General features: G+C 34.6%; 2 protein-coding genes and 1 non-coding gene across 3 annotated transcripts; 2 read left to right on the top strand and 1 right to left on the bottom strand.

Moving 5' to 3' along the window:
* Nucleotides 1-1,609: 1,609 nt before the first annotated feature.
* Nucleotides 1,610-1,683, top strand: TRNAI-AAU. The gene has a single exon. It is a non-coding gene; the product is annotated as a tRNA-Ile (tRNA).
* A 2,789-nt stretch (nucleotides 1,684-4,472) lies between these two features.
* LOC113355440 (BAG family molecular chaperone regulator 4-like) lies at nucleotides 4,473-6,896 on the top strand. Its single transcript, XM_026598297.1, has 4 exons — nucleotides 4,473-4,761; nucleotides 5,898-6,154; nucleotides 6,240-6,386; nucleotides 6,584-6,896. The coding sequence occupies exons 1-4, from the start codon at nucleotides 4,551-4,553 to the stop codon at nucleotides 6,659-6,661; spliced, it is 693 nt and encodes a 230-aa protein (XP_026454082.1). The 5' UTR covers nucleotides 4,473-4,550; the 3' UTR covers nucleotides 6,662-6,896.
* Nucleotides 6,897-9,216: 2,320 nt separating this feature from the next.
* LOC113359103 (putative uncharacterized protein YGR160W) lies at nucleotides 9,217-10,206 on the bottom strand. Its single transcript, XM_026602790.1, has one exon. The coding sequence runs from the start codon at nucleotides 10,204-10,206 to the stop codon at nucleotides 9,217-9,219; it is 990 nt and encodes a 329-aa protein (XP_026458575.1).
* Between the last annotated feature and the right edge of the window lie 2,887 nt (nucleotides 10,207-13,093).

The raw sequence follows: 13,093 nt of genomic DNA, 5'->3' as shown, positions 1-13,093 counted from the left end.
ATTTGTTAACGATGAAAACTGCAATGTGCAGAAAACCCATGGACCTAGTCCATAAATTGAACATCACACTGTAGTAAACCGATACAAACACTTTCCTACTATTAAACTTCAAACTGGAATGTAATTGAGACCGAATCGACCCTATAAGCAATTCTACTTCAGTTGTGATCCTCTATGTCTCTTATATCTAGCAAAACCATATGCAACGCGATTCCACCAGATGACATCCTTTACAGGACCAACAGTTGGTTCAACCTAAGTGAAGGATTTTTTACTATTCTACCTCTAACAGATAACCTATTTGATTTCCTTCAGAAAGCTATTCAATCTAGGTAATAGAAATCTATTTGTTTTTGAGGGATCCTCAAGGTAAAAAAAGATATGAAGCAAAACTCAATCAATTAGGATAGCTTATTTTCTTCAAAATTTATAGAGATGTATAATAGATTCTACTTCATAAGAAAAATATAAATAAATCGAAAGAAAATAGTTTTAGATATCTATCTTTTTGAGTCATAAAGTCTGAGATGAAGAATACTTTAGGATTCCTATTTATCTTGTTCCTAATTTGTAGTTTGAGAACTACAACAATCAATAAAAACAAGATCCGAATAACAAGGATCTTCTAGGTAAAAGATAATCTCACTGGGATTCCTGAATCCCTTAGTAAAGACTTTCAAAGTCGTAACTAATATAATTTAACCATAGGAAATCTATATTTTTGGAGGATGATGCTAGACCCAAATGGACACAGAAGTGTCAGGATTAATTATTGGGGATCCCATTTCCATACCAACGATATGCTTATGGGACTTTATGTATTAACGATTGGAAATCGTCGAGATATTTATGCAAATAGATATAATCCATGTAATCACCTAAACTATCAAAACGGAAAAATTGACGATAATAACTACTTGAACTTGATTCCATGTTTAAGAATTACTTTGTTACCAAGAAAGCTTTAACTTCTCCATATATTGATCATGTAAGCATGTGAGAAGTTTGCCTTAAATCACAAGGAATAAATGTACAACCATATACTAGTCGAGATACACGTTGCACCAAGTGGTTAACAATAAAAACAATGGTTAAGTTGCTCTGAAACCAACAAGCATAAATTGAAGTTTAATATCACAAAACCCAAAACAGTTCGTAAACTTCCAAAACAATTCGTGAATATTTTAGTCGTCTTGTAATTCAAAATACTTTTGTAATGATAAGTTCACGAACTTTCCAAAACAGTTTGCGTACATTCAAATGCAAAAAGTCTACATAGAACTCTCAAAATCAAACAGTTCATGAACTGCACAAATCAGTTCGTGTACTGCAATACCAAGAGCATCTGACGTGCACCTAAGTTAATTAATTGAGGATAACTTATCATGTCTTTATTATTTATAAGTTCAAGATCGTGAACTGAGGAAAATAATTGGTAAACATAAGTTCTCTATTTCCTAAAAATATGTGGCCTAAAATGTTTTAAACGATAAAACCTTGCAGCATAATCTAAGAAACTTAGAGTATTGATCCCAAATATGTATTATGGTTAAGAAAAATCTATTTCAAAATAAATCTTATAAATTCAGACAAGATACAATAACAAGTTGGCCTATTAGCTCAGTTGGTTAGAGCGTCGTGCTAATAACGCGAAGGTCGCAGGTTCGAGACCTGCATGGGCCATTTTTATAATCCTTAAACCGACTGATCCAAAAAAAAAAAAAATACAATTTGACTAAATTTTGTCATTGTGATTCTAAATGGCACAAAACCTAAAAATTATTTAGTGAGTCAAAATCTTAAGTCAGTAACCTAAGCATACCTATCCATATTTTATATATGAATCCATCATCGGCTATAACTCAAAAACCAAACTAAACATTCATTAAGCAGAAACTGTTCCATCCGCGTTCTAGACTAGGTGACTGACAGTATGTGCCAATGTTCACCAATGAATGCACTTAGTTCTGTTGATCAAAAAATTCTCCATCGTTGGTGCACAATCAAAACCGCATCTTGGCTCAAAATACATCAATGAGTTATATTATGACCACTCTGACCCTGAAATCAAAGCTCGTCTAAATTGCATTTTCGGATAAAAAGCCTTACCGAATGACGCTAATATTTATTTTTTTTGCTGAGAAAAAATGATTGACTTTTAACCAAAGAGATTACAGATGTTGGGACAGGAAAGTTGGATAATACCAATGATACTAACGGAGGTGTATTGAAAAAATGATTAACTTTAAACCGATGGTTGGTGGTGGTGGAGGTTGGAGGTGGTGGGCGTGGGCAGTGGTGGTTGGTGTATGGCGATGATGGTGGTGACGGTGATGGTTGGTGGTGTCGGCGGTGGTCGATGGTGTTGGTTGGTGGTGTGTGGTGGTGGTGGAAAAACATAGCATGTTGTGATAAAAAAAAATCGTCCATAAGAACTCTTGTAGTTTGGGTTAAGAAAGATATGAGATAATAACATACATATTTTGCCTACAAATATCCATAAGAATCCATATATATCATGTCCCATAACTATCCTAAGAAATCCTCAACCAATTGAATACCTAGGATATTTGTGGAATCTAAAACAATCTTAATTGAATACCATGAATATTTAATGATTCCTTACATATCCTAATTGAATACCTAGGAGTTTTTAGGATCGTTAAATATCAGCGCTTAATTGGGGGCCCCGGAAAATAATTAGGGGCCTCACCAAATTTATACCCACTCTATTTATGTTAGGGGGGTTCCAAAATGTGGCAAAAATACTATTTTGTCCTTCATTAATAATAAAAATTAAAACTATATTCACCCTTAACCTCAAGCCTCCGTTTCATTTCCATCTTTTAACAAAAAAGACGGAATCTCTTCTCCCTCTCTCTCAACTATCTTCTCTTCCATTGGCGACACGAAGAAAAAAAAAATTCAATTACAGTTAAAGGATCGTCAACCCGAAAATCCTAAAGCCTAACGATTTTTCATATGCACGTAGAGATTATGAAAAATCGTTAGGATATATGAGGAGGAAGATAACGACCCTAATTCTAGTTTTTCATTTTTTTTTGCTCTAAATTAGAGTCTTTACCAAAACATAGAAACATATAACGATCCTTCACGAACGATCCCATTTTAAAATTAATGACTCTACGCGAAAAGAAAGCAAAAAACCGTGCCCATTTTAAATGTTAACGACTCCATATGAAAATAAAACCAAAGACGATTTCCAAGTAACAAGGGTCGTCAAGAAGAGATTTTGCTACAAAGAGCTTAGAAGCTAACGACCCTTTGTATGTTTTCCATGTGAAATTAATTAGCTAATAACCCTTTGTGCCCAAATGACAAGCTAACAACCCTTTTTTGCCCAAGTAACAAGCTAACGACCCCAAATAACAAGCTAGCGACCCCTTGTTCCCAAGTAACAAGCTAACGACCCCATTTCAAAAATTAACGACTCCATGTGAACTTTAAGGATCGTTAATGCGTAGATTTTTTAGATGAAGACCCTTATTAGAGTCGTCAGTGTTCATCATATTATCATGACGATTTTTCATAATTTGAAAAAGTTGCAGGTTTGAGTCGTCAACTGTTGTATCAATTAATTGACGATTTTCTAGAATCGTTGGGATATACATCCCTCGACACTGACGACTCTCAAGGGTCGTTAGTTTATTATACTCCCGACCTAACGACCCTCGCTCTGAGTAGTTCCATATCGACCATGAATCGACCACTTGGAGCACCATTCAGACAATTTGAAGAGTATAGGAAGTTTACCTGATTGTTTTGAGCTTCAGGTTCTTCATTTTGAGTATTGGTTCCTTTATTTTGAGCAATATGATCTTCATTTCCACCATTATTCAAGGCTTCCTCTATTGACATATCTTCATCAAACATCCAATCCATATGATTAATTGAGACAATCTTACCATCAACACAATCATGTATGTTGTTTAAATCTTCACCTACATCATTTCCTCCACTAGAATCACTCATTTCAAAAAACCCTAAATTTTCCCCCAAAACTCACTTTCTTCCTCTCCACAACACAAAAACCCAATTTTTCTTTTATCAAAATTCAATCCTTAAATCTAATTTTAATCAAACTAAATTATTTAATATTAATTAACTTAATTACTAATTACCACTAATAATTTGGGCGTAATTTAGCCATTTAAAAAAATTGGGGATAAGGGATAACCCCCAATTACAATTTCATGACCTTTCTTGTCATGTAACTAGGAGTCCCCAATTATTTTCTAAGACCTCTAATTCAGCGGTGTTAAATATCCATGTAAATCATAATCCAATACACCCCAGCAATATGATGATGTATTGGTAAATGGCAACAACAGCTGCTGTCCGTTGATAAATAAGAGGCCTTGCGATGTTCCTAAGTGCCTTAAAAGTAATTGGGCCCAAACCCGTACACTTCTGATTATAATCTTCTTTCTTCCTCCAACTTGCAAAAAGTTCCTTTCCCTTTTTATCTTTCTTTATTTTTCTCCTCCTCCTCCACTCTATTCAGACTTTTTCAGATTCTGGGGGCGAAGATGACAAACTCAAGTTCTTCTTCAAGAGTAATCGAAATAGAAGATGGTAACAACCCAGAAGAAGAGATTGATTGTGAAGTTACACCTGATGTTCAAAAGAGAGGTGCTGATGATAATGAAGAAGATGGTGATGTAGTACCTACGATTAAACTTATAGTTTCTTATGCTACTTCTAAACATGAGATCAGTGTTCCTCCTCAAGCTACCTTTGGTAAGTTATGGGGGTTTTCAATTCTGGGTTTTTGATTATTCTTGCTATAAATTGATCTGTTGTGTTTACTTTATTTAGACTTTGATTGAGATGGAGTCAAAACTGGGGTTTTTGCCCCATTTGTGTGTTTTTGTGGTATTTAGGTCAATGGGTTTGTTTTGTTGCTGGTTTTGAACTAGATGGGTGTTCTTAAATGCTGTAATAGTAGATGTCTTTACCAAAAGACCTAGTTTTTTATTTGAACAAGTTTTTCAAATAAATTGAATTTTTTGAACAAGTATTGTAGTGTAGAGATTGAATTTGTTTGAACAAGCTTTTCATGAGGTACATGTTGCTAGTGCTTGCTAAACGAGGGATGAGGCGCATTTAGGAACTCGTTTCTTTGTATCTTAGAGCTGGTTGAAGGGGATGGTCAAAACGGGGTATAAATTGCACTGATGAATTTTGTTAATTTATTGCCGAATGCAAATTGCTTTAGATGGTTAGTTGACAATGGTGGTAGGGTCTTGTTCGTGGTTGTTCCCGGGTTAAGTATTAGCTTATGGTGTATAAACGTACTTGTAGAAGGGTTCATACCTCATTTAGGAAATGATGTATTGATCTCCATATGGTTATTCACTGATTTGGAAGTTTTTTGTTTGCAATTCAGTTTAGAAACTCTACTCATATTTGAAGTCTGTCGATAGTTGATAATGATATTTTTACCTGTTTGGACAATGCTGGGAAATTTTGAGATGAAATTGTACACACAAAACTAACTTCCCTCACAAAGCGGCATGTGTATAACCCCACCCTCTGTTGCTAGCATGGTTTCATGGTTGTATTGTGTTAGGTTTTAATGTCTTCGCTGCAATGTTGGGTGATTAGGTGACTAATAGTACGTAATACCCAAATCATAAGGTTATTTCCATGTTTGTTCACCAGGTTAAGGATCAATTAAGAGCGTATAAGCCTGCACTTAATAGAAGGGTTCGTAACTCAGTTAGCAAATTATTCAGTGTTTTCAATATAACCATGCTTCAGTCTTTTCTTGGTGATATTTGATGTGTATGGTTTTTAAAGAGGGGCATTATATCAGTTGATACTCTTGTTTTATCTTGAAGTTAATGTTCATTTACTTTTTTGTGGACTCTAAGGGGATGTGAAGAAACTTCTTGCCAATGTTACTGGGTTGGAGCTCAATGAGCAGAGGTTGTTCTTTAGAGGGAAGGAGAAGCAGGATGAGGAAGGCTTGCACACGGCGGGACTAAAAGACAAGTGTAAGCTTCTACTTTTGGAGGATCAAGAAAGCAAAGAAAGGAAGCTTGAGGCAGTCAGAATGAATGAGAAAATGCTGGAAGCTTGTGAAGAAGTAGTAAAAGTTAGGTCTGAGGTCGATAGTCTCGCAGAAAAGGTGCAAACGCAACCCCACTACGTAATTCCTGAACTGATTTTGAAATGGTTTTTGTTGATTTGGTGTTTGTGATTTTGCTTTGCAGCTGGCTGTGTTGGAGGCAGCTGTGCACAGTGGGGATAAGGTTCCAGATAAGGAATTCGTTGTGTTGGGAGAGTTCCTCATGCGACAGTTGCTGAAATTGGATGGGATTAAGGCGGAAGGAGAAGCAAAAGCACAGAGACGTCTTGAGGTTAGTAGATGATCTGAAGCTATCATATCTGGAAATTATCTAATTCAAAGAGAGTAGTAATAGACTAGTAGGCGTAGAACTAATCTGCATGGTATTTCTCTTACAAGTTCAGTGTGTGCATCAATGAATTGGTTCCAGAACCTTTGAAGTTTGATTTGTTAAGTTCTCAAAGATAATTGAACACTATCTGTGAACAGGTTCGTAGGGTGCAGAGCTTGGTGGACACAGTTGACAATTTAAAAGCACAAAATGCTAATCCCATCAGCAACATCTAGACTGGGTATAAGCTTGCAATTAGTACTCCTTGCTCTCCAAATTTTCAAGCCAGATGTTTCTTTTGAGTGTAATTCAGAGTTTTCATTTCAAATATTTTGGTAAAAATATATACTCCCTTGACTGTAGATAAAACAGAACCATGTTTTAAATATTCAATTTTTTTGAAATACATGTACAAACTGGGAGAGTTTCAGCCAGGAGTACCAAGTTTACTCAGATAGGATTTGACTTGAATCTTGCCTTCTAATTTTTCTTTTTTGATTTTTTTTTTTTTTTTTGTATGCAAGTGGGAGAGTTTCAACCACAAATTCCTTGTATTATTTGTGGTGAATGTTTGAAAGAGATTCATCTCAAGAGCTGTATGCAAGTGTTTAAGCGAAGAACTATCTCAAACAAAGTAAGCAACCCTTTGAAAGGTGTTGGTGGAATCCAAGCCAAGTATAGAGAAGTGTGCAATGTCAGGTTTAATGCTTCTATGTTGGGGTGTCCACATTTTTTTCAAGGCATGCTCCAAGGTGTTGGTGGAATCCAAGCCAAGTTTAGAAAAGCGTGGATTGTCAGGTTTAATGCTTGTATGTTTGGGTGTTCACACCTTTTCCAAGGCATGCTCCAAAGTTTCGTGAAATATACTTCAGTCAGAATCTAAGAGAAAGCGACAAGCGCTCAATCTTGCCGTTGGTTTTATTTCTGAATCTAATCGCGTCATTTTGACCATCAATTTTGTGGACCAAGATAACGCAATTTGGAATCGCGTCATTTTGACCATCGATTTTGTGGACCAAGATAACGCAATTTGGAATGACGAATGCTATCCTGCACGACTTTGCGGGATGACTTCCAACTCAAGCGGCTAGGGCTGAACATGGTTTCGGTTTTCCGCCAGAACCGGACCAAACCAGACCGATTAAGAAGAAACCGAACCAAACCATTTATTAATGGATTGGTTATGGTAAAAAAAAAAAAACCGACACTACTGGTTTGGTTTGACCTGAAAACTGAACGAAAAACCAATGGAAAACCGATAAGTAATTAGGTACATGAAGTATCATACTAGGAAATACTTGAAGAAGCACAATGTCAGGGACTGGTTGAGAGTCATTGACTCATTGTGGCACATGCAATTATGAATATGGAATTTGGAGCATGCGGAACTTCGAGTTTATATATTTTGACTCTGTAATGTTTATGTTTTGAACTTATGCTTATAAACTTGAGTTATGAAGTACGCTTGTGTTAATTACATTCTGCAGATAGGCAAGGGCGGAGCCCAGAATCATGGGAAGGGGGTGCAAAAATTTGTTATGGGTGCAAACAAAAATTTTAAAGGGTGCAACAATGCAAAAACAGGCTTAAATATAATTATTATTTTTCTTAAAAGGCCTAAAATGGGCTTTGGAGCCAGCTGGGCAGGGGGTGCAAGTGCACACCCTTGGAATGGCCTGGCTCCGCCCTTGCAGGTAGGTTAAAAAAATTCAACTGTGTTATTTTTTTAAAAGATTTGAACTGCCAATTTCAGAAAACTGACATACAGTCGGTTTTCCATTAACCCAATGGAACAAGCCGAAACCGGCTAAAACCATTTAGAAACCGAACCAATGGTTAACGGATTGGTTTGGTTTAGATTTTCAGAAACCGATAGTATTGGTTTCGGTTTTGGTTTGGCTGGAAACTGAGCCGAAACCGACTGTGAACAGCCCTACAAGCGGCTTATAAGGCGTTGGTGATCGCATCCAATCTAGGACCCACCACTGTTAATTTAGAACCCACCACTTTCCCTAAAGGATTCAGGGGTTTAAGGCTTCCAGATCCGATTATTAAATGTGAAACACAGTGATCTAACAATTTAAAAACCGCTTGAGCGGGAAGTCATGCGGAATAGCGCTGCTCATTTGGAATTGCATTTTAGAACCTATTTTACCTTTCACCATTAAATTTGAGCGTCTTTGATCTTAGGTCGGTTGTCAAGTGCTTTTTAAGTGCTTAGGTGTGACGGAACCTGGTAGATAAAATTCTTCCACCATAAACCTTCCATCTTAGACACGTACAAGTCAGACGATAAGTAGATAAGAAGTTTTGGGATCCTAGAGTCAACCTCATAGAGTCTTGGTGACTGAAAATTTTGCCTCGACACGGCTAATTCAACACTGACTCACGACATTGTAATCTATGATTAGCCTATAACATAAAATCTACGACATCTCTATTTTGCACTAGTAATGATTCATTGAGCCTCATAAGTTGTTTGTTTTTGGGTATTATCAAGAAATATCCTTCTCATAATGTCCTAATTACTAATATGACACTCTTTAAAACAAAAAGAATATACTCGCGGGGTTTAGCATCTTTGTAATCCAAAGATAAAATTACTGCCAACGGCGCAGCTTCTTTCCTATCTCTATTTTTTCGAATTTTAAACACAAAAGTGAATCAAAACGTGGTTGAATTCTTATTAGATTATTATTATAGATATTAAAAGAGAAAAGGAATTAATAATTTTGCTTTTTTGCACTCAATCTTTTTTATCCAAAAATGTTTATCTTAAAAGAAAAATTAATCAAAAAATATCAAGAATTTCTAAAATATAACCGGTGCAAAGTGGACAATTTCCTCTACTAACCCAAAGTTCTTTAGAACAAAGACTGCAAAATGTATGTCCACATGGAACAAATGCTAATCTTCTATGCTTTACCATACACACTGTGCAAATATATTCCACTCCTGTTTCTTCATCTTCTTCTTCATCATCATCTTCATCGTCCTCGTCATCATCGTCTACTCTTCTCCCGGACTCCTCTAATAACGCCATCAACGATACTGTTGGAGCTCCCGCTTCCATCATTGATTCCGAAATCAACGGTCCATCTTCATTTTCTCTCTTCTCATCCTCATCTGGTTCTGTTATTAACGGTCCAGGTACATTTTCATCATCCACCAATGATTCTGAAGACTCGGTATGGATCTCTGATTCTGGTTTCTCCAGTTTTTCTTTTTCTTCATGGGTGGTGGTATTAACATTTTTTTCTCCATCATCATCATCTGATGATGAATCTGATTTAGATTTTAAATCTGAATTTTGACAATCATCCAATAATTTAATTGATGATCTCAAAGATAATGATGCAAGAAGAGGACGATCAACCAACACAGGATCAGAAATCTGTTCAATTCTTCGATTCTTTTTATTGTTAGAAGGTAAATCGGAAGTAGGAACTGATGAAGAAGCCGACCATGAAGAACCATGTTTGCAGAATTTTAATTTATCTTTAATCGATTTCTTGGATGATTTTTTCTTATGTTTACCTGTTCCATTTAATTCAGCAAGACCTCTGTACGCTGCTCCAGATTCTTCATTACTGATGATATCAAGAAGAGTTAGAGTATTTGTTTGTTGTTGTGGTTTGATTGGTCTTGCTAATTCACCTGAAAGAATAGCATCTACTGATAAACCAACTAATGCATCAAGACCTTCATGTGTTCTTCGTTTGCTACTGAGAACTGATAATTGTGTGGTTAATAACTTCGCTTTCCTGCGTTCAACTTCCATCTGGTCAATTCACACACACAAAAAAGCCAAGAAAATATAATGGTTTTATATTTTTAATGAAGCTAAACGAGTTTAATGATGATTTGAATCAAATTCATCGAAGAAGGATACAGTTAGCAGATTGAATTTCATAAAGATAAATATTTTGATTTTCAACTTTTAGAAATTCATTAGAACAACCCAGGAAATTTGTGGAAGAAAATTGAAATGATTTAATTGACTTGAGAGAGATTAGAGGGGAACAAAGGGAATTTTTTTTGTTTTGGTTGACCTTTTTCCTAGGAAAGGTTTTGGTTTCCTAAATTAATCCGTGTTATTTGGTTTTTCAAATTGGTTTTAGTGGAGAGAGGTTTCCTGATTTTGCCTAATTATAGTAATTACATGTGTGCCTTAAATTTTGTTTATCACAGATTCATTCATTTAAAATACAAAAATAGTCATAAAAATCCAAGGTGACCAAATTTGTGGTACAAAAACTTCATTCAAATGTTGGGATCCATTAAAACTCCTTCATAAACAAAATTGATACAAAAACACCAAATTTTTAAAAATTGATACAAAAATCCCAAATTTAATTTTGATGAAACAAAATAAAATTTGATGAAACCAACATTTAGATTTGGGGTTTTTGTGTTAATTTTGTTTTGATGGGGTTTTTGTGTTACTTTTGTTTTGATGGGTTTTTTGTGGAAGGATGGTGATACCTCTGGGGTTATAACTCGCGGACCGTTTAAAATATCATCCTTATTCTTCTCCTTTTTTTTTCAAAACTAGTCATAAAAACCCAAGGTGACCAAACTTGTGGTACAAAAACCCCACTCAAATGTTGGGATCCATTAAAACTCCAACATAAACAAAATTGATACAAAAATCCTCAATTTTTAAAAATTGATACAAAAACCCCAAATTTAAATGTTGGTTTCATCAAATTTTATTTTGGTTTCATCATAAAATTTGATGAATCCAACATTTAAATTTGGGGTTTTTGTGTTAATTTTGTTTTGATGGGGTGTTTGTGTTACTTTTGTTTTGATGGGTTTTGTGTGGAAGGATGGTGACACCTTTGGGATTATAACTCGCGGACCGTTTTTTTTTTTATTAATATAATATATTTTTACGGTACAAACAACTTCATTTTAAAATAGTATATCGTTTATTGGTTGAAATTTAAATTTTTGAAAACATGGATTAATATATTATTAAGAAAATCAAATATGTTTTTTTTTCTTTGTGCAAATTTGAATTTCATTAACTTCGGGGGTTAGGAACCTGCAATACAGTTGTGGTAGAGCCATCAAATATGGAAATCCAATGTGTTTGAGTATAACGAGCAAAAAAATGTCTAGATAGAACAATGTTCGTATTACTGTTATAGTAATTTATAATATGTTTGAAACTGAAAGAGTTTTCAGTTGTGGTTTAAGATAGGTTCCAACATGTTCAAATAAAAAAAGGAAAATTTCTTGTTTGGTCCTAAGCCCATAAGGTTATTTATAGTAGGGTCCAACCGGATTAATTAGTTATCTACAGGTCCATATTTAACCAAAACATGGAAATGACCAGAAACTCCTTGTTGCCAAACGTGTGCCTACACATTTTTAATATCTAATATAATTCGATATTCTTCTCTCTCCCATAAAGAAACCTAATTTATCTACATATATAATAAAAAAAAACATAGTAGAAGACCTAGACATTGTGATTTGTGAAGTTTGAGAAGAAGTCTACATATGTGTTTGCTGAAAAAGTAGCATAAAATGGTATGGATTAGTAGTACATATATGATGTACTGAAAAAACCCTGTTTTATTTTAACCAATATGATACATCGATAGTTTTTTTTTTTATCTTTTACTGTTCAAATCAGCAGCGCAACAATGTTTTAGGAGATAGATTCCCTATTACATAATTCAAAAACTGATGAAAGTTCTTGAATAAGAAATCAACATCATGAGTTAATCCTTATTTGAAGAGGACCAAGCAGTAACATCTTCTCCAGGAACTAATGCAACATCTTCTCCAGGAACTAAGAATATGCTAGTGGATAAAAAACCTGCAAAATATAAGAGTACATATATGATATACTCTCAGAAACTAAAAAGCTACACAAATTGAAACCGAAAAAAAGGCTCAGAATTTTCAGTACATAACTTCCATACTCATTAAAAAACCATTCTTATGCTTACATATATGAATCTGTGTGTTAGACACTATGAATTTGCAGTACATAAATGATATACTGAAAATAAAACTAGTTAATTTGCAGTTAATAAATGGTATACTCAAAAAAGTTCCTAGTGTTTGGATTAGATATAGACATCTTGAACCTGTAAATGCGACCAAAACGTAACAATATTGACACAACCATGATGAACAATGGATAAAAATGAGTAGTACATGCAATATGCACTGATTCAGCTAATTACAATTCTAGATAATCTAATGTATTAACAAGCAATTACGAACCGTAATATATACACGAAACATTGAACACATCAAAGTAATACTGCTCTCGTACATACAAAATATTGAACACATCAAAATAATATTGCTCATTTTACATGAAACTAACCTGAAAAAATTATCAATCGAATTACAATCCACTACGACGAACAACAACGAACCTGTAAAAACAAAACAAAAAATCATGTTACCTTTAGGTAATCCATATATGAATTGCTGATTCATTATCTAAATCAACTCCAAGATAAGAAAAGACCGATGAATCTACGAACATAACAGAATTAAAGCAGTTCTTTTTAGTATTCCATATATGTACCTCTGATTTATAACTAAAAATCAAAGAACATAGTTCAGTATTACACATACGTACTCATGGATGGAACCCAAAACTCTGAATAAAACAGAATCAAAAAAAGTTTCTATCA

The sequence above is a fragment of the Papaver somniferum genome, chromosome 3 (genome assembly GCF_003573695.1).
Source record: "Papaver somniferum cultivar HN1 chromosome 3, ASM357369v1, whole genome shotgun sequence".
Classification (NCBI taxonomy): domain Eukaryota; kingdom Viridiplantae; phylum Streptophyta; class Magnoliopsida; order Ranunculales; family Papaveraceae; genus Papaver; species Papaver somniferum.
This window is presented reverse-complemented; position numbering and strand designations above follow the sequence as displayed.

Bases quoted from the DNA above. Each gene is read 5' to 3' on its own strand.
- LOC113359103 (XM_026602790.1), bottom strand. From the start codon at position 10,206: ATGGAAGTTGAACGCAGGAAAGCGAAGTTATTAACCACACAATTATCA.
- LOC113355440 (XM_026598297.1), top strand. From the start codon at position 4,551: ATGACAAACTCAAGTTCTTCTTCAAGAGTAATCGAAATAGAAGATGGT. The intron at 4,762-5,897 runs GTAAGTTATGGG...GTGGACTCTAAG, and splicing joins TCCTCCTCAAGCTACCTTTG to GGGATGTGAAGAAACTTCTT. The intron at 6,387-6,583 runs GTTAGTAGATGA...ATCTGTGAACAG, and splicing joins AAGCACAGAGACGTCTTGAG to GTTCGTAGGGTGCAGAGCTT.